General features: G+C 38.8%; 1 protein-coding gene across 1 annotated transcript in view; it reads left to right on the top strand.

Annotated features, from left to right (window-relative positions):
- PPIL2 (peptidylprolyl isomerase like 2) overlaps positions 1–21,338 on the top strand; it is a 74,029-nt gene that overhangs the window by 28,175 nt on the left and 24,516 nt on the right. Inside the window, exons 9-14 of the mRNA XM_075434401.1 lie at positions 1,386–1,461; positions 2,854–3,014; positions 4,581–4,656; positions 5,862–5,968; positions 18,513–18,602; positions 20,002–20,035. Coding sequence (XP_075290516.1) covers positions 1,386–1,461; positions 2,854–3,014; positions 4,581–4,656; positions 5,862–5,968; positions 18,513–18,602; positions 20,002–20,035 — 544 coding nt within the window. The remainder of the gene's footprint in view (positions 1–1,385; positions 1,462–2,853; positions 3,015–4,580; positions 4,657–5,861; positions 5,969–18,512; positions 18,603–20,001; positions 20,036–21,338) is intronic.

Below are 21,338 nucleotides of genomic sequence, written 5' to 3'. Positions count from 1 at the left end.
ATTTTTTTTTTTTTCGGCAGTCCCTGTCTGTCCTGATGAAGACCTATAGGAGGGCTATAGTGGGGCAGGAAACAACAGAGACTGATTACATGGTGGTTGGGAAAGGGGACAGCAGAAAGCCAGGAGGTCATCATCAGGGTGCAGAATCGCACAGCTTGCTGTCATAAGCATATTTTGGTTTTACTACCAGCAGTAAAACTAAAAATGCACTCTCTGGTTGAAGCATACCATTTCAGGGATAAATGAAAGGCATAGTTAGATCATTTAACAAGTGATGGAGCTACCAGCTCTGCTTGCATTAATCATTACTTTTAGCAGAGATGGAAATGTCAGAACTTCCTACCAATGGTGGTGGTCTGAGAAGCTTTGTTAAATTTAGTTAGGCTAATACTACTCATGTCAGTGTCGTAGTTCTTTGGATAATATGTTGCCTTATTTTTATCCTGAACTTGAAACTATTGCCTATTATTAAGATATTTTGGTATTTTAGATTTTGAGTTGTTTTCTGTAAGATAGAATTTCCAGAAATGACTGAGTGGCCTGGGCTGATGTTTTGACCTTTCTGTGCTTCAGAGAAGCTTCAGGAGAAAACCTGGAAGTCATTGTAAGAAGAGGATTAAGGACTGTTTAATAATAGTGTAATGTAATCTAGATTACTAATAGGCATTCATTGACTCACTCTCTCTAACAAAAGGTCAAAGTTATGCAGAAAGGTGCCTAGAAATAGTGTAAAGACTCACAGTTAACGGACTGTGTATTTTTGCTGTTTTCCTTGAGTGGTCACTCAATATATTTTTCATAATACTCCTTTTTGTTGCTTTTTTTTTTTTGACATAATGCTGTGAGCTCAGATTTCACTATTAAAAAAAAACCCCAATCAAAACAGTTCTGACTGCAAAGACTTGCTCTTAGGTTTATTAGTATTTTGAAATGCATTACAGAAGATTGCAGAGCATGTGCAAATCAGGCACACTGTTATAAATAGGAGCTTCCTAACATGAATTTGCATAGTTCTTAGACCAAACCACAGAAAGAAGGAAAGAATCCAGGGATTGCAGCTCCTCGTTCTTTATTCTCACTAGGATAGGGTAGACTCATTTTAGTTGTGTTAGTAACTTCTGTAGGTAAAATATGTGTAAAATTGTGTTTGGGACCCAATTCCAAACTCCCTAAGGAGCCTACTGTGAATAGGCTCGTTGCTGATGTCGGTTCGAGTTGATTGCTTTATATTTTTTTCATCTTTCTGTGGTTTGGCGGGTATGGAATTTATTCTGTTGTTCCCTATTGTTTTACTGTAGTGGTGTCTGCCCTTCAAACTAGTCTGTTGCATGAAATGGGTGCCTACCAAGCTCTCTAATATTTGGGTTTTTAATTATGATTTTCAGGATCCAACAAACCTGGATAAGTTCAATGTCTCGAACTTCTTTCATGTTAAGAACAATATAAAAGTAATTGATCCAGGTAAGGATGAATTGGAGGTAGGCTAAGAAAACAACAACCCAAATACACAAATTCTAAAGATGATGTTATGGAATTGACACTGTTTTCTGGATGGGCGTCCCTTGGTGGCTAATGGTAACTTTGAAAGATTCTTGGAAACATGAATAACTTGTTGAAACTTTCCCTTTCACATCAAAAGGTGTTAACAAATTTTCAAGTAAAGACATGATTCTTTGAGAAACTGTCTTTATTGAGTGCTGTGCAAACATGGAAAGCTTTCCGCTTCCTTTAAGAGTAGGTAGATGAGAGAGAAGTGGGAAGAGAAAGAAAAAATAATTTGCCAGAAAGTTCATTAGCCTTGTACCAGAACCAAGACAAGGAAACCTGCATCTTCTCATACCTGTCTGCTAGGCTCTCTTTCATGTGTATCAACCATGTATTGCCCATCCTTCTGTCTGGATAACAGTGGACATCTTCCAAGTTAAAGATTGATATAGATTTTTCTAAAACAGTTCCAAAATTATTTTAATAATAAAAAATAGCACAACTAAGAAATTTGCTCCTCAATTCTTTTGTGATTCTTTGATAGCTAAATGCTTAGTAATATCTGGTGATATTAAGTTGCTGAAGGAAAAAAATTCTCTCCTTTGCCCCTGTGGTTTCCTTTAGAACTGTTTCTAATGAGGTCTAATTACTGATTCTAACCATATGTTTTTCTGGGTCTTATGCTCATCTGTTTTTTTTTTTTAATTTTATTTTATTTGAATAGCTACTAGTTTTGCAAGCAAGCATCTTTATTTCTATTTACCCACTAAAAATAAGTGGGTATTGTCTCAGAGATGGAATGTTTAATATCCAGCAAATATTAGGCATACCAAGACAGAAAGCAAGTGAAACTTGTAAAAATAAAAAAATTAAATTACAAAAAAAAATCAAATTCTGCAGTCTAGTCCACTAACCTCCTCCCTCAGTATCACATTAAAGATCTGGTCTTGGGATTTTTGCATCACAGGCTTGACCATTCGGTGAGGAGACAAAGGACAGAAATTTATGCTGTTCCCAACTGTATCTTGTCTTTATTGTTCTGTAATAATTTTACAAGATTTGCATGAACTTAGATAGTTTATAGTGGTTTCAAGTAAATTTTTGCAGTAGTTGATTCAAAGTTTTTTTCTTTTGTTATACTTCATCATATTGGCATTTATTGTGCCATATTTCAAGTTATACTGTCATTAGTGGTATGCATTGCTATTTGTTACTGTTTCTGCAGGAATAAATATAGTTACTACACCTTTTAAAAAAAAAGAAATAATATCTGAAATATTTTTGTGTGACTAGATATGTAATAAACTGAAGGAGAATAAAAGAGAATTTTTCTTTTAACCCTGAATGATTTAACTTTGTCTTATCTAGATGAAGAAAAAGCAAAATTAGATCCATCTTACTATTTGAAAAATACAAATACGGAGACCCGAGAGACTTTACTGGAGCTTTATAAGGAATTCAAAGGTGATGATATTCTAGCAGCTACTATGAAGGCTCCTGAAAAGAAGAAAGTGGATAAGCTGAATGCCGTAAGTTGACTTAATTTCTAGTTTGGCACCAATTGACTCCTTCAAGAATGGTAATAGATGTTTTTCAGCTTAGAGGTCGTGTTGCAGTATAAACAGACACTATTCCTTATGTTTTCTGTTACATGGGAATTAGTCATAGATGAAAATATAAGAATCGCATTGGGATTCCTTAGAAATACATTGTATGTGTCAATGAGTTTCTCTTTATTAAGTCATCATAAATGAACCTAAACATTTCAGAAGTGAAGCACAATAAGAAGGAGGTATCTTTGTGATGTGGTTATGATGTGTATGTTGGCAGAACCTTTTTCCCAGGTTATAATCTCTTGCTTTGAATTTGCTTATCACTGCTTCCTGCAGTTATTGGCAGAGAGAACACACCTTAAGGGCAGTGCAAGTGAATCTTTTCTGGTGTGGGCAAGTGTATAGATGATCCACAGCTGCTTGTCCATTTTTTTCCACTGGAATGCAGGATTTTTAGTGAAATATTTTAAAGCATGTTCTTCTAGGTTCATGTTACTGTGTGTTCATGGTTGTCAAGAGAAGCAGTTCATCTGCATCTAGATTTCCTACATCAAAGGCTGCTTGAAATGGGCAGGACAGAGTATTCTTCTTTCCTTTAATAATTCTGGGATGTATGTGTCTTCATGCTTTGATTACACTTACACGAAAACGAATAGCAATGCAGCATATGGCTTTTAATGAGGAGGCTTAGTGACAGTTTAGCGATTGTATGTGACCAAGGAGTAGGATCACATTTGCCCCTTTTTCAGGACATCACAGTGTTACAAGAAAACAAAAGATGTAGGGAGAAAAAAAAGGGGTGAGAGACAACGATGAACTCTACACATGTTGGAGTGTCAGGTTGTCAACTAATGACGTGGAAGGGCATGACTGTAAACTTGCACAGGATGCAGTGTAACCTTATGGATAGAGCATTGGCCTGACCTGTGTTCTTTACAGGTGTTGCCCCGGAGCCGCTAAATGTATCCCCAGATTTATTAGATCTTTGTAATTTACTACAAAATCCATGTGTGACATTCACATTTCCTTTCTGCAGGAGAATCGCAAGGCTCAGAATAGACATTGGGAGCCATGGGACTGTGCCTCTGCACGCAGAAGGACCGTGTGGGAGGGGGGGTGGTTTGCTTCCCTCCACAGTGTCTCTGTGGTTCACTGGATTTTCCTTCCACTTACTCAACAATCTTGGAGAATTTTACAGATGTCTTGCCTGCAGCAGTCCTTTCATATATCCACCTGTGGACATATGGATAAATTCTGATAATAGAATCTTTGCATAATGATGTATTAAACTATAGTGAAGCAATAAGCTCCTTCAGCTCAGCATGTGGGCAGCCTTAACTAGAGTTTCATTAGACCAGATATTGTGGGTAACAGATGGAGAATTATCACTGCATCGTGTATTTGTTTCTTTCTATAGGAGCTAGAGCAGAAAGTCTTCCTTCAGAAGGATATTTTGTCTGTTTCTAGTGCTTATATAGTATCTTTAGTAGATAAATTCTAAGATGTAACGTCTTTTTCTCTTGCTTTTTCCTCTGCTAACAGGCTCACTATTCCACTGGAGCAGTAAGCGCTTCCTTCACTTCCACTGCAATGGTGCCTCAAACTACACATGAAGCAGGTACCAGAACTACCTAGCTACAAGCTGATTGTTGACTTTCCAGTTTTTAAGTGTGCTCCCTAGCACACATACATTTTTGAGGACTGAAAGAATGCATTGAAAATTGGTCAGTAATGATGCCATGGAAATATATTCCCTGAGCAGATATATCCTTACTTTCCAGTGAGCTCATTCTGAAAATAGTGGAGCAATTATGAATTAGCTTCAGCTTTGAATGGCTATTACTTATGTTGAACTGAAATTAATGAGGTATTTTCTGTGCCCAGGGACCACAAAATGGGATATCCACTTATGTAAGTTAGAAATAAAGTAATCTCTCCTCAAATAGCATACAAAATCTTTACCACCTTTTTGGCCTGAGCTGGTATTGGTTAGAATGACAGCAAATTTTGTGGTGAAAACTTTTGATTTACTGCTTTTCAAGGTTACATAAAAATGCATTTTAGTACAATAAAGTTTTCCTTTCATTCTCCTGCTTAAACATAAATGTATAGAATTTGTTTAATTTGAATATCGATAAAATAGCTGAGCGATTAGTATTCCCAGCTGAAGAGAAAGGTCTGGCTTTAGGCACTAAAATTTATGTCACACACTTAGGCAAAGATTGAATACATTGCTAAAACTGCGTTTACCACGTTCAGTTCCTTTGCTTGGTGGATTACAGTGATTTGCAGGTGAAACTGTGAGTGTTGAAAATATTTGACGAACTGGATATTTTGACAAAATGGAAATGTAAACAGTCTAGATTGATCCTTTGGTTTGACTTTCCAGTAATGTTTCCAGTAACTTAGCTTCATTTGTTGTCAGAACTGGGTAGGTCCTCATATGTCAGCAATTTGTGGTGGACTGATGACTACCTGCTTGGCTTCCAAGTTTGACGAACAGTTTGGTTTCAAACTAATGTTCATGATTGGTAGACATTACTTGAAAATTATAGTTTGTAGTATTGAATGCTTTTGTAACTTAAAAATATAGATGATATTGTTGGCTCTCAAGGAGTTGGTGGTTTTCTATAAGAGAAAGTATTTTGAACAGAGATTAACGTGAGGTTATCATAGATTAATTGAAGAGTACAATCCCTGAAGACCTGGTACCCCAGGGGAAGAGGTCAGACAGTAGAAACTAGCAATTTGTTTTCTGGTGATTTCTAAGGATCAGTGAGTAGGCTTCAAGAGAGCTAATTATTGTCTTCTGCTTTGATACAGCTGCGATTGAAGAAGATGTTGTGAGATACAAATACGTGAAGAAGAAGGGCTATGTGCGACTTCATACTAATAAAGGAGACCTAAACTTGGAGCTGCACTGTGATATGGTACTGTGTGCCCCATAAGATGAATCTCTCTAGATAACAAACAGAATAGGAGCTGACAATGGAGATGTCCAAAGAAAGGAATAGTGTGTAGTTGTAACTGATACAGATAAATAACTAGCTTTCAGTTGTTTTGGTGTGTTTTCATACATACATAAAACGCTATTGTAAAATGTATATATATATTTTTATATATTATACTCCTATGTGTACAAATGTTCTCTGTGGGTAGTCCCATACATTTTAGTGGACTACTTACAACATGTCAAGGTGCATGTTTAGAGCTTCAGAGGGTCAGAATTGTAGTGACCCAAACAATGACAAGGAAGGCAGAGAGGAAAAAGAAGGAAGAGCCCAGAGAAGAGAGAACAACCCAAGGTTACACAGCAGGTTACTGGCAGAACCAGGAAAAGAACCTTCGTGAACTGAGAGCAGTCTGTTAGTCTGAGTACATGCAGTTAAGATGCCCAAAAATTATCAGATTTGGTTCTAAATCCTGAGCTTTACAGAACAAACCTGAATGAAAACCTTGGAATATGTTTTTTACTTCCTGCTGTCTCCGTTTTTAAGGTTTGAGTTTTCAAACATCTTCCCTTTGCCATTAAGAAGTAGATGTTCATTTTAAAAAAACAGCTGACCAGAGTTTTTTATAGTCAGTACAGTCTGATTCTGGGAGAAATTTGTGACTCTTAAAATAATAAACATGTCAAGACTTACGATAGGCGGGTGAGTTGTGGCAACACTGATGTCTCGGACTTCACTGCTTGCTAGTGTGCTTGCTAGTTTATTTGTACAACCACATCTATAAAAGGAAAAACGTTTTTGATGTAAAAAGCCCAAACCTGCCTTTGTTTAGTGAGATTTTTACCTTGGGAGATTATAGGCCTGAACCTGGATGTTTTAGGAAGTTGAAGGACATGAACAGGGGTTTAAGTGGTAAAACTTGTGCTTGTTGTGACCCTCACAGAATTTAAACACAGTGGTGCTGGCTGGCAGCTGGGGTGCCTGGTGTGAAATCCAGATTTGCACTGGGAGAGTGCATACTTTTTTAGCCTGAGAGAAAGAGAAAGGAGCAAACAGGAGTAGCCTGCTAGCTTTCCCTTCTCTTCTTTTGCTTGCACGAGTAAGCAGCAAGATAAGTGTAAACATCTCAAGCTGATCTATGGGAACAGTATGAGAATCTCCACAGCAGCCTATCGTGCTAGTAATTCTGTAGGTCCCTGTCATCCCTACAGGTGTTTTCCGTGCTCTTATATAGTAACACTATGTAAGAAGGCAAAAAGCAGAGGATGTTAGTACAGCAATATTTGGGGGAAGCAGCAGAACGAGCAGATTGCATTGAATCATTTGCTTTGCCATATGTTCTCAAACTGGCTCCTGGCTGATGCAGGCTGACTGCAGCTATTCTTATCTGTATGGTTTTTTTTGGCCACATGTGTGACCAGTGTAACTCAGTCCTGAGGACGCAGTCTAAATTGCCCTTCATAAACTTCCTGTATGATATCCATTGTGTTTCCTTTTTTTGCAGATGAATTCCTATTCATCTCCCTTTCGCACTGCTTCCTCAAGTACACGCTGGAAGTGTGCACTGTTTAACACAACCAGGCCTGCTGGCCTGCTAGCCTCCAGCCATCTGTTTCTTTCACTTCTTTGTGTCGATTAAATCTGTGTGAATTAAGCAGACCTTTGACACTGTGGAGGGGAAGAAGATACATATTTAGAATAAGTAGGAAAAACTTGCTGCTTTAAGGAGGTTTTCACAACATCCACTTTAGGTCACCATCCTAGGTCTATTAAATCAGTTCTTCCAGCAGCTGCTTGTTTTTCTCCCTTTACTATATAAGGAATTTGTGCTTCTAACTTTGGTTTTCCTGAATCATACTGAGGTTGGGCACGTAATGTAGCTCAGTGCCGATAGAGCAAACATCTTACAAACATAACAGATATAGAGGTCACAAACATATACACAGATCAGCTACAATGGACCTATTGAGATTGCAAATACAGACATAGAAAATGGGAAGATGCCAAAATCAAGCCTTTCTAAACATCCAGTTCACCCTGTTTGTGAATATGCGTGGTAATAGTTTTAATTAATCAAATGCTGAGTTTTTTATCAGCTCTCCTGGCTTATTCAGTGCACAAGATGAACCAGTTCTGACTGTGTAGTGAAATGGTTTATATGCAGGATTTGGTTTTCCTGCAAAAGTGTAGAATGTGGGTAAGGTCCTTGAATGCAGTCAGGGGGAGCTGAAATATCATAATGCTCACCCAAATCAATGTTGCACAAACGTTTTGGTGCCTGACTTTTCAGCCTTCATGATTTTTTAATGTAGTTGACATGGGTAGTACCTTGGCTTTTCAGAAAGAAATGGAGAAACAAATTTCAGCCCAAAGCACTGTATTGATACCCACTGAGACCACCAGCAGCTTTGGGACCTCTGGGTTCAACATACAGATCTGTGCTACTTGAGCGATAGCGAGCTGATAGCAGTATTAGGTGGTCATTGCTGTTTGAGATCAGCCAGAATATGTGTGATTTGGGGAATCTGCTCAAACAGTGCAACTGCAGGAGCAAGCATCTGATGTATAAGCCATGTTACAGTGGTGCTTAGCTGCTCTTTTTAAAGACGGAACACTGCCTTGCCTGTCTGTTGTCTTGACCTGACCACAGGCTCCTTTTTTTAATTGCTGAGTGATATCCTGTGCTCTGGTTATTGTGGAAGCCACCCTAGCAGGGGTTGTATTTGCACAGTACTGCAAATACGTGATTGTGAAATGCTTTAGGAAGCTTGAGGATGAAGCTGCTATATAAATATGACAAATGAATACCTGTGTCCGGAGGTAGGACTTGCAACATTCAAATTACATTTTAAAATAGTCTTACGGGTTTGATTTCAATATACAGTTTGAGGTGAAGTCTTGCTGAAATAGAGCACAGCAAGTAACATACTTGCCGTCTTAGAGTGTATGTCTGCTGAGTCTTGTATTTTCTTGCCTATGGGATGTCTGTTTAAGCAAAGTATTCTTGCAGTTGTGCTCTCAGCAGTCTGCATTGCTTCTGAAGTCTACCCAATATCATCTTTGCTTTCAGTACACCCCTTGAATTCTTACTCCTTCTCCCTTCACAGCTCCTCTGTCTCCTGTTCTTTCTTTCCCCAGTTTTTTGTGAGCTATCTGGCAGTATGGATCGTTTGGAGTTCAGTATATATGTACACGTGGAAACTTTCGTTTAAAAATAGATCTAGGAATCTTCATACACTAGTGCTTTAAGGTGCCAATCAGTAAGATTGATAGTGATGAGATTCTTCCTAGCACCAAAAACCTAATCAAGAAACGTTTTGTATTGATCCAGAGGAGGAAATCAGTACTGCAGTGTGATTGAAGTCATCAGTTACTTTGTGACAGGATTCAGAAAGAGAGCATGAAATAGGGCTAGAATACAGATATTTTCTGTGTTTGAAATCACTTGTTCAGAGTATCAGAAAACTTCACTTAGGTTACAGAAAGATGATGTGTGGTGTAAGTCATTGACCTGAGAAAAGGCGATAAAGCCTTTGGAAGATAAGCTGGATTTTTTCCACCCTTTTGAATTTGTGCCTCAAATGAGCAAAGGTACACTACTGTTCTCTCTCTGCATCGTTGCCTATTGCTCTTTGTTGCCGTTTGTTTTTCTCCCAGTCTTCTTATTTAGATACAGTATGTTCCTCCTGATGGGGACTAATCAGATGGCCATTTGTTAGGAAATGATGGCCATTTTCCAGGAAGCTGAGTTCAACTGGGCATAAGCAACATTTGTTGTATATACTAATTGGAAATAAATTTACGAAAATTCTACTTGCCAGAAGAAATTCTGGCGAGTACAGAAGATTTAACAATATCCAACAAGTGTTATTCTTTCTGCTCTAGTCTTATGCATTGCCAAACAAATAAATGATGAAAAAATAACTGATGAAAGTCAATGAATGTCACTGGATTTCTTGTATTTTATTTACTGTGATTTTTCTAGTCTCCTCAAGTTCTTTCGGCTGCTTAAATCAGGACACTGCTGGGAACAACTGTCTATATCATCCATGTGTATTCTGCTGTATTAGTGACTATAGGGATGCAGTTGTACCTTGCAGGTGGTGGAACAGCCTCTTAAGGCAGGGTGGAGGCTTTACCCTGTGCAAAAAGTCAAATTGACTTGGATGTGAATGTAGAAAAGCAGTGTGGTGTAATGGATAGACTGGAGAACTAGGAGATGGTAAACCCTGAATTCTATGCCTTTGCCACAGGCTTGCTGCATGATATGGCCATGTCATTTTGTTACGTATTTTTTTAAATAGGTGGCATCCAATTTTTTATTTCTCAATAAGCAGTAAATATGGGCATAATTTTGAATTCCCAGGCAGTAACTTGTACCATAGATGCCTGATTGCTGGAGTGCAGCTATGCAAATAACTTAGTCTGCCCGTTGGAATCAACAGCCCTGCATAAGAATAGGCAGAGCAGCAGACTCCTAGCCTCTGCACCTGTGAAAGGGAATAAAAATTCTTGCTTTTGCCTCTAGGTTCCTTTGAGGCTTTCTTGTTTAGTGCTTGGACTTTTTTATCTTCATTGTGCTATGGAAATATATATATATATAAATTTAACATTCCAGAAGACCCTGTCAAAATGATGAGTAGGAGGTTTGGTGTACTATCTCCCTGCTCTCCTTTGTGAGTTCTCGTCATACAAGTGGTCACTGTGGGGTAATGATCAGGTGGTTAAACACATGCTGGTAGCAGTAATTGAATACTAATCTATAACTGTCTTGGCAGTTTTTGTAAATTTGCCTGTCTCTCTCAAGTTTAATACTTTAAAGGCAAGTTGGCATAATGAAGACTGTGAGATGGATTTCAAAGTTCCATCCAGCACTCCACAAATGCTTTTTGAGGTTTTAGGACCTGGCAAACTCTGCTTAATGATGACATCTTGGCATACCTATCTGAAGAAGCCATTATTCTACAAACACTGATGTTCTAATCTTTTGAGGCCCTCTGACCTCTTAAATATGCCTGTGATCTATAAATGTGCAATCCAGTCCCTGGTCTTTGAAATCATCTCTCCTTTTGTGTGAGGTACTGTTCTGAAGATCGGAAGCATGTAAACTTCTTACCCATTTCCAGTGGGAAAGAAATGAGTTGCTGAAAGAATCCTTTGACCTCCTGGCGTGATGAGGTTGCCCAGCCTTCCTGAATCTCTCATTTTCTTCCTGATTTAAACGTCCATTCTCCTCACTTTCTGTCAGTGTCATAGTGGCACTGTCTGGCAAATAACTGGCTGATGTTTTCTCAGCATCTTGATCACTTGGTAATACGGTTGTAGGGATGAAGTACAGTGGTCTTAGCACAGTTGTAAATGGCTTATTTTGTATTTTGTTCATGAAAGTAGGTCATTGTAAGAAGAGCTGCAACTTTCAACTTTGAAAGTTCTTGTCAATAGAAACTAAAAACAAACAAACAAGACTGTCCTTTTCCAGTAGGAGAACAGCTGGATAAAAATGTTTGTTGTTCCTGGTGTGTTTTTATCTCAAAGTTTGACAGTAGCAGACAGATCTATTGCTCTTCTTTGTGGCTGGGAGTGAAATGGCTCTGTACAGCCATATTGATTAACAGGTTGTTGCTCTTAAGTGACTAAAAGCTAATATTTAAATTATCCTTAGCATCGGGGGCATAACACCCATGCTTGAGAAAGCAGAGACATTTTCATGCGAGCTGTTGGTAGGAAATGCCTTATCTGGGTGCTGGCATCATGCGCTTGTCCTCAGTGCTGTTTTGCAGCAGTGAAGGGGCAGTGGGCATCCGCAGTGTCCCCGCTGCCCATGCCTGAGTAGAACGTCCACCGCGGGGCTGAGGAAGGTGCTCAGCCACCCCCCTGTGAGCCTGTCCCTGCACCGCTGGGCTTGCTGCCCTTGGCTGTCTCCACAGGGTTTCCTGGCAGCCTTTGGCCTTGGGTGATCAGTGGGAAGGCGTTTTGCACATTTGGACCTTGCTACCTCCCCAGCCCCACCCCGACAAGCTGGGTCTGGGGAGGGAATCGATTGTTATTGGATTGTGCTGCTTGGTTTTTGACATTTGCAGGCATCCCATACCAGCTGCGTCTGCCAGTTAGTGATCCCGAACCCAAGGATGGGGTGGGCGGTTTGGAGTTACACAGCTGCTGCTCTTCATCTTCCTCTGACATGTTTCATGTTTGTACCTTCACTCCTCTGATGAGAGCAGGGTGACCTTGGGAGGCTGACAGCTACAAGAGCTTTGCTGTCTAACGTGGAAGTGCTTACAGGTTGCTTCTTCTGAAAAGAGGGAATTTATGTGCAGTAAGTTGCAGACGGACGAAATGCCAGGGAGCCGCTGCGGGACCTGCGATACTCCAAGATTTACAGCTGCTGGAGGTTACTCAAGCAATTAAAGATGTGCTCTCATTTGGGCTGTACCTACCAGTGCTGTGTTGTGCTTGCCGGCCCCATCCTCATCAGCACCCAGCCCTGCACCGCACTGTCTGACAAGCTCTTCAACCCTCGTGTGACTGACGGATTTGAGGCAGGGACAGGACTGTTTTTTTTCTACCACTGCAATAAATAAAAGTTAGAGCAAAAGGTAATGACTTTTGCTAGGAATGATGGCTCTGCCTCTGGAGAGCTAGTAGTTAACATTGACAAATTAGATGAGTGAATTAGATATGCTGTTTAACTTGCATTGCGTTCAGGTAAACTGATTGAGTGTCCTTGTATTTGCAAAAAAAGTGAAAAATAAAACTGGAGTATGTCATTTTTTTATTGGCATCTTGTCTAAGCTGAGCATCTTGCTTAGACTTTGAAAAAGTTTTTGGTAGCACCATTAATGTCAGTACTGTGGAAGAAATGCTTTTGAAAAGTGGAGTTTAGCTATCTGCTGGAATCTTTGCCAAATAGCTAATTAAATTAAAGTGGGTTTCTGTGTAATGAGAATGCAATAATTCTGCTCTTTGTTCTAAGCAAACTTTGAGGCTTTGAGGTAGCAAAATAGGCAAATCTTTGCTATCAAGTCAGCAATCTATTACTCGAGGCATAGTTTGCTTGTTCTGATTCTTTTTTAATGTCAGTAAGAGTCTGGCCAGGCGTTTTACCCCATGATGCCCTGATGCTTTCATCCCTCCCAGTGCTCTCTCACTGGAACTGTGCTCTTCTGATCATAGCTCACCAATTGACCCAACCACGTTTGCTCACTGTATGACCGGATTGAGAATGGTGTCCCTTAGATGAACTGTGTCGGTGTTGAACTGAACCACCGCAGGCAGCTGTTGTTTGCCACCATAACCTGTCACCAGCTAAACCCCTCTCGCACCTGGGGGAACTGTTAGCAGGAAAGTGGAGCTGGCAGGGGGTGATGGTCGGGTCTGCAGCAAACGTTTCTCCTGCAGGAAATGTCATGGGCTTCCCACAGTGAAATACCCCCTGTGCATTTGCAGTAGACTTTGGGGAGTTTTGGATTTTCTTGTCCCTCTTGGTCCTAGTCCATTGGGGCAAGGTGAAGTAGGGTAGCTTAAATTGCCTTCCAGTACAGTATTATACATCGAAATGCACTAGAAACATTTATATGTCCAGTTCCTTTCCATGACTTAATGGAGGGAACAGACACTTGCACCTGATAAATGGTGATTCCCAAAACTGCTCCATTACAGTTGCCTCTGACTAAGCCCTAAATAAAGCCAAGCTTTTATTAGGGTGAGTTTTTTCCTGTGGGATGGGTAGTCTACAAAGATTGCAGATTGAAAGGGATGGGAAGAACTGAGTTTAAACCTTATCAAATCACCTCTCTATGGGCTCACACATTAGAAGAGTTGCTAGAATGAACAATTACAAGAGCGAAAATGCTGTATGTTAAAAAAAAAAAGTACATAAATGGACTAAAGCAAAACAAAATCCACTTTGCATTTTAAAGGAGATCTATGTTAAAAAAATTGCAGGCTTCATTTGAAGCTTTAGAAATTTCCATTACTAGTTCATGGCTCTTAGTAGCGGTGTTCTGGCATTTGTGTGATAAGATGAAGGCTGTAAAATGCAATATTAATTTGTGAGGAACAAGCTTTTCATTATTTCAGATTATTTCTGCTTTGAAACATAGGGTTAATGAGTATATATTAAGGCTCTGTAGTTTAGTGCAACTACTACAGTTCATCCAATTTAGAGAGACAAAAAGAAATAAAAGGGAAGTGGAATTAGCACAAGGAAATGATACAGATGTGCGAATGACAGCTTCTAAATGCTTAGTGTGAAATTTCTCTTCAAGGTTCGTGCAGATCCTCAAGGGATGGAGCATTTTGAAATGATTAGCTCTTCACACAGTAAAGCCTTCTTTCTTGCAGTCATGGCAACGCCTCAGCAGCTCCTCTCTTTTCCCATCTTCTGCACCTTGGCAACAGGAGTGCCGCAGGTTTTTAATCTACTTCTGGTTGGCGCTTCAGCTGCCCAATGAAACTTCAGAGTTAAGGTAACTTATACAGACGTAATGACCCTTTTTAACTGATGAGAAAGGAGAGCTGCAAGCTTAGAAAGCAGACAGTGACCTGGCTTGGTTAGTCTTACCCCTCAGGTCTCGGGATGCGGCAAGAGAGATGAATTTTGGCTGGTTTGGAGCCACCCTTGCTGGCAAAAAGGAAGTGAAAATTGGCTCGATTAATACTTAAAAGGGGAGTAAGATAAAATCTACATTTCTTCTAGAACTTTATAGTAAGGACTCAGGTTTTTTTCCTGTTTTGCTTTGGTTTTTTTTTTAATTTTATATTCCTTTCTTTAGTGTTTTCCCAGTATCCATGATTTCATGGTCAGCCTCTTGTCACTGTTTTGTTTGCATGGTCATAGTAGCAATCTCTTTTCAATTCTGAAATTTGTCCAGGCCTAGTAACTAGTAAAGTGCTCGTATATCCACGTAGAATTACCTACTAAGTGTGTTAGCTAAATGGAGACTTAAACATACTTAGAAAACCATTGGGCAGTTTCCCATTGAATATACATATCTGTGAGCCAAGCAAGACATTTGTTTCATCTTCTGGGATAAGTATTCTTCTGGATTCCTGTCTCAAACCATTTATTAAAATTTTACCACTTGTCTTGGGTGTGAATTTTCAACAGTTGAAAGACAGTTATCTGGCATCTACAAAATAAATGGGGAGCATACTTGGAGCAGGAGACTCATTTTGTGGTGTTTAATGTAAATAAGCTATTTTCTTTTCTTACTGTTTGTCTTTTGGAGAAGGAATTGTCTTCAAGTTGAAGGACATCATACAGAGATGCTGTTTGCTTATGTGGTCCCAACTTGACCAAAGAAAAGGAGAATTTTTCAGGGCTATCCTATCACACTCTTTGGAGAGAAAAGCCTTCCACAATTTTTAAATTTGACTTCTGGGAGCTATCACTGCATCCTTCTCAGAAGATACTAGAGTAGATTTAAAACATAACTTTTTTTTCTGTCAGTGGCTTTCAGATCAACAGATTAACAAATTAAGGTGGCATTTTTCCCTTGACTTTCTTACATGTATGTCTAAGTCATAGTCAGCAGATTAAAACATTTTAAATAATTTCCTGCTCAATGTAACAGGAATAAAGAGGGAGAAGTTAGCTGCTGCTGTTGAGGTCAGTTTGAGACAAGAACAGCCAGAAGTACAAAGAGAGCCTGGAGTCCATTGTCAATAATGAGGCAACAAGAAACCAGCATTGCATTTCCAGGTGCCTTGATCATCCTTTCCGCCTTCAGAAATGGTGTGAGGCAAGTGGTGTGGAGGAAGTTTCTGAAGAAGTACGCAGTTCTGCATTCCAAGACTGCCAGTCTGACATCTTCCACAAGATCTTACACTCAAATAACAAAGTCAGGTTTGTTTATATTTATTTCTCATCAGTCTTTGTAGTTGGAACAAAGACTTCAAAGACTAGCTATGTTTGTATGGTCAGTGCAGAATGTAACTTCATTAGTTAGGATCTACACCTTCCCCATAAACCTCAAGCGTTTTTCGTCTGCTTTGGACAGGACACTGTTTTACAAAGTCCCTGAAATGTGCTTGGCAGTGTGAGATTTGGCAAGAACATTAACTGCTTTGAATAAATCAGATAATATGAGCCAGATATTCTAGATCAACTGCATGACTGAAACTGGGGTTTATTACTGATTGAATGCAAACCTTTTTATTTGTGTCGTCTAAAAAGCACCATAAAAGGTAATGGTAATGTTGCTAAGGAGCTGTTTACCTGCCAGATGTATCTGTATGATGCATGAGGTGATCATGGGAACCAATTTGGTGGCAATTATTTAAAGAAAACCTTGCAGTGAAATGTTTATTGCATGCATACTAAATATTTCTGTAGTTGCATTTGAAAAGCTTGTTTCTGGGAAAAGACACAATAACTAGAAATCCATTTAGAGATAAGGGTCGGCATAGGTCCGACATAAAAAAATAAATCGGTAGAGACAGGTTTTTTTATGTATATTTTACAAATCATGTTTTGAAAATAAATAGGAAATCTGTATTGAGTTCTCAGTGTTGTGCAAATTTAAAACAGTTTGGTGTGTATTCCTAGGGGACTCAGTCTTTTGCCTGATTTCATTTTTCTTAAAAAATTAATTACAGGTTGCTGTATTCCCCCCAGAGAACTTATTAACTATGTCTCTCTCTCCAAAGAGTGCTTGGTTCTCATGAGATGAAGTGCCTTAGGCTAAAAGCTGATGATTCCATTTCTGATTCATAAAGAAATTTTTTAAGCTTACTTTTATCCTTACGGACATTTTTCATGAGTGATAACTAATAGCACTATGTTAGGATCAAGGTTGTTGTGATGTTTTCTTATAAAGGAAGCATATGCTGCACAAATGATTCTTCAGGGATTGAATTTTAGTTGAAAGGCTATGTACAAAGATTATTTTCAAGCATCTATGTCCAATTCAAATAAAAATTTTCAAATTTGCTATAAATCTTGAAACTGTAGGAAAATCTCCTATTTCTTGAAACAATTTTTATGGAATGTATTTACTTATGAGTTGCCCTCACGATGCTACAAAAATATGTCCTAGTGGCATTCTACTGTAAACCCATTATGGTACCATTACAATTTTAACCCAGTAATGAATTATGTAGGAAATCTGAGATAGCTGGTGTAAGATTGTATTAGAATTTATTTATTTTTCCAGTTATGGCCCAGCTGACAGTTAACTGTCATCTATCTGTGTAGAGTAATTAAGAAGGAATCATTATAAAGAATTTATAATAGCAGGTAGACTTTGTTTGGATAATTAACAGACATTTCAGTGTCAATGAAGAGGGATGAGAATGATTGTGTTTCAAATGAGAAAATATAGATAACTGAAGTTCTGTATGATTCTGGATGAATACTTTTATGGATCCGCCTTTAAAACGATGGAGATTATTTCATCCTTAAATGACTGTAATTGGATTTGCCTTACTTTTTTTCTTCTAAGTCACTTCAGGTTGCATCACTCAGTTTCACTCTGTCTTTCTGCAGCTCTCAGACCAAGAATGATGTCATACCAATGCAAAGTGAATCAGTGTCTTTCAGAAACAGGCTTTGAGTCTTGTCTGTGTTCACTTACAGACGTTGTGACTCACGCTGGGGCTTTACTTGCAAGCACATACAACTATAAGGATATTTTCAAGGCCTGTAACAACTCAGACTAGTTAGACATATTCTTTTGTAAAACCAGAATATATTTATGCACATAATCCACAGTGGGGCTGGAAAATATGTCCAAGTATAGAAAACAGGCTGTTTCTGTACTTGTGTTTGTACATGTGAAGGTACTGTAATATTGCAGAGAAGAGAATCCGTACAATTGCAGTGGAAGGATAATTAGGTAAAGTTTTTCAGAAGGTGCTGTTTGAATGCTATGGCTCATAAATTCAAATGAATAGCTTTAATTTGCACTGTAAAAGCAAATTAGAAGTTGGCAATATATGTAGTGTGGTTGGTTGGTTTTTTTTCAGATTTTTGAAAACAAGTTGTCTTTTTTTATTTTTCCTATGGTCCGGTGACCTGTGGGGTCAGTCCCATTTTCAGTTCCAAGTGGCGAAGAGGACCAAAAACCTCTCTCCCAGTTACCTTCAATGTGAAATAGTGGAGCAGAGAATTCATGTTCCTTACCCTGGGAAACTAACTTTTTTCAGTGCTAGAAGTCCCTCATTAGAACAGGATTATGGTACACTGCTGGAACAAAGTTGCTTGAAAGTCTCTGAGCTTACCTGCTTTCACCATCACTATGTGTACTTGGAGTTCACATTATCTGAGCTAGTGTTCAACACTTGTTTGTGCTAATTGGGGGGTCTAGGTTTAATTTATTGAGCATAGTATGTCTCTCCAGTATACCGCAAAAAACCATATATTATACCTTTTTTCTGTAGACAGATACTCATTCCTCTTCAAGGGACATGCATAATTGTTGCTTTGCAAGGCACAAATGAAAAGTGATTCTCGTAAACAGTGTAGTGACCAATTTGATTGTCTAAAGGTATTGCTTAAATAAAAGTTCCATTTGTCTTTCAGACACCCCGAACATGTGAAAACTTTATCAAATTGTGCAAGAAGAACTATTATGATGGAACAATTTTTCACAGATCAATTCGGAATTTTGTGGTGAGTATTGAAGAAATGCTGTGTGATGCATGACATGTGAAGTCCTCAAAATATTTATTTCAATTAATAAAGTTTTAGTTTCTTCTGCACATGACAACTTGCAATAGGTGTATATTAAATATACCATCAGAACTAGGATTGTCCTAACTTACTGAATTTGTACTTACTAGTCTTAGTAACAGCTGTCTCTGACTAGTATTGTCACTTTGAGCATCACTGCATTTAGTAGTGCTTTTGCTGGTGTTCCAGACAAAGCCTTTGAGAGTCATTGCCTTGGCAAGGCTCTTGTTATCTTCCCCAAGCTGTGGGTGGGTGGTTAATGAACAGAAGGAGAGAGAGAGAGGGGTGGGGGGGGAATGCTAATTTGGATAAGTAATGCTGTGGCCTGCTGGAATACCATTCAGCTGAAACTTTAGAAAGCAGCTGAATTTCTGTTTCAGGTTGTGGTACTGGGATACTGTCCGATCATCCTTTCCTGAGTGCGCTCCAGGACTAGGTGCCCAGGCTTTCTTTGTGAAGGAGTTAAAGAGCACCTGGTGAACCAGAAGGCTGACTTTGGTAGTCAAAGATCTTTATTTACGTAGGCACAGTCCAGGCATCTTAGGATATTGTAGCTGTCCTCTACTTTCCTTTCAGAGGAATTAACAAACTGATCCTGAAGGCAGAGCACATCCTTCAGGGGACAACGCTGAATGTTACATTCCATCCCATCATCCTAAAAAAAGCTTTTTTTCTTTTGACAGCACTGTATATCTCAGTTCAAAGTTAAACTCACAATTGAAATTGTGCTTGTGTGCTATTGCTGCAAAACTAGTCATGTCACGCTCCCTCTACTGGCATTAGAATATAGAATATTTTTTCTATAGATCGTGCATGTATATACAATGATTAATTTTGCTGCTGAAAGATTGGTTTCACATGAGGATTTTCCCTACTGCAGACAGTGAGGGGCATACTGGGAAATACAAATTCAGATACAGAAAATATTCCATATTCCCTCATTTCTTGCCTTCCCGTCATGTGGAGGATTGGTAGCAAAATGTAAAGCCTTTTCAGTTCCAAAAGCAATGCATCATCAGTTAAAAAGCAGGACTCAGCACATAATAGAAAATATGATCTGGTTAACCCATTTGAGACTGTTTATTTTTCCTATTTACCCACAAGAGACCTATTATTTTTATGAAACTGTCATTCTGTTCTTGGATAAGTAATGTAGGAGATGACAGCCAGCTGATAAAAGAAGGTTCAGATAAGTAGTAATGGTTTCCTTGTTGCTAGCTTGTCAACATGACACAATATAGAAGGAAGAAAAGTGAGCGGAATTGGCTTTTATGGCTTGTATTTAATGTCTTTCAGACAGGTATATATATAACCTATTGATTTGATTTTAATTCTGCAGATCCAAGGAGGTGATCCGACTGGAACAGGAACAGGTATGGTTGAGTTTGAATCAAGTGACCTGTTTTCAGTTTGTGCGCTGTGTTGTTACGTTTATTGCCAGACACCTTGTAGATTAAAATTCTCTAAATGATGATATGTGGTACATTGTGAGTATCTCTACTTTAAAGCGGAGGTTTTATCACTATATTTTTATGACCATTTTAACTGTGCTCAAAATTTCATCCAATGTATTCTCAGTCTAAAACTTGGGCAGTCTTCCATGCAGAATTCTTGCTGGGTCTTTGCTTCCTTCTTGTTCCAGAAAAGAAATAAATGAAAATTATAATGATTTTACAGCTGGCCTTCCAGGGCAAAGAACAAAGGAAGAAACACATTCATGCAAAGTTGCCTTCAAATTCAGCATTAATGAAATACTTGAGACCTGCCTCGGAACTGGTGAATGGCCAGATACCATCTGTTCTCCCAGCTAGTTGCCTTGTGAAGCCCAGGCTGCTCTTTTTCTAAATTTTAGGGATCGCTGTTACTAAATTCTTCTGCCTATCTTTCTCCCTTAGTTGGAGATCTGAATAACAGTCATATCAGAAATAGTCAGGAAAAATAGCAGCCAAAGGGTCCTCAGAGCATTACACACTGCAGTAGATATGTGATGTAGCATCTCTAGTTGCTGCTGTAAATTTGTTCATTTTTCACTTGCACCTTTTATCTACCCACTTGTAGATGTCACCAGCCGCCACAGCTGCTCCTCGCCTGGCCCTGTGGGGTTCTGAGCATTTTTATTCTAGTTCGTACATGTCACTTGTATATGCAAGCACTATATTCTTCTGTGTGTGCTAACAGGTCATCCAAAAAAGATGTCTTTGTAGTTGTTAAATACTTTAGTTCTGTTTACTTTGTAAACAATGTTAGTGTGAGTTACCCAACAGCTTTTCTTCTACTGCATGTGATAATTAACAGTTGCATACTCTAAGATTTGAGACTAGTTAAAGGTTCTGTGTTTTGATGGCAAAAGCCCATTAATGAGATTTGTTACTGTATATACTTGGACTGTCACAAGAAATGTGATTTGATTTTGTTATAAGGAAAGTTTCATTTCAAATCCCAACAGACATAATTAGGAACATCTTTTAAAATGAGAAATTAAAGAGGTGTCAGGAGATGGGAGAAATTTAATGGGTTGACTCAGACACCTTTCACCCTTGTAGGGTGGAGTTCAGATCCTGCTGTGGAATGAAAATTAACTTGCTGGTGTCGTTCTTGTCTCTGTTTGTGCAAATGGTAAAAGTATTTTAAGACAGTACAATTAACAGTGGCAGAGAACTGGGAGTGCAGCTGCAT

This window comes from Opisthocomus hoazin, chromosome 13 (genome assembly GCF_030867145.1).
Source record: "Opisthocomus hoazin isolate bOpiHoa1 chromosome 13, bOpiHoa1.hap1, whole genome shotgun sequence".
NCBI classification, from domain to species: domain Eukaryota; kingdom Metazoa; phylum Chordata; class Aves; order Opisthocomiformes; family Opisthocomidae; genus Opisthocomus; species Opisthocomus hoazin.
This window is presented reverse-complemented; position numbering and strand designations above follow the sequence as displayed.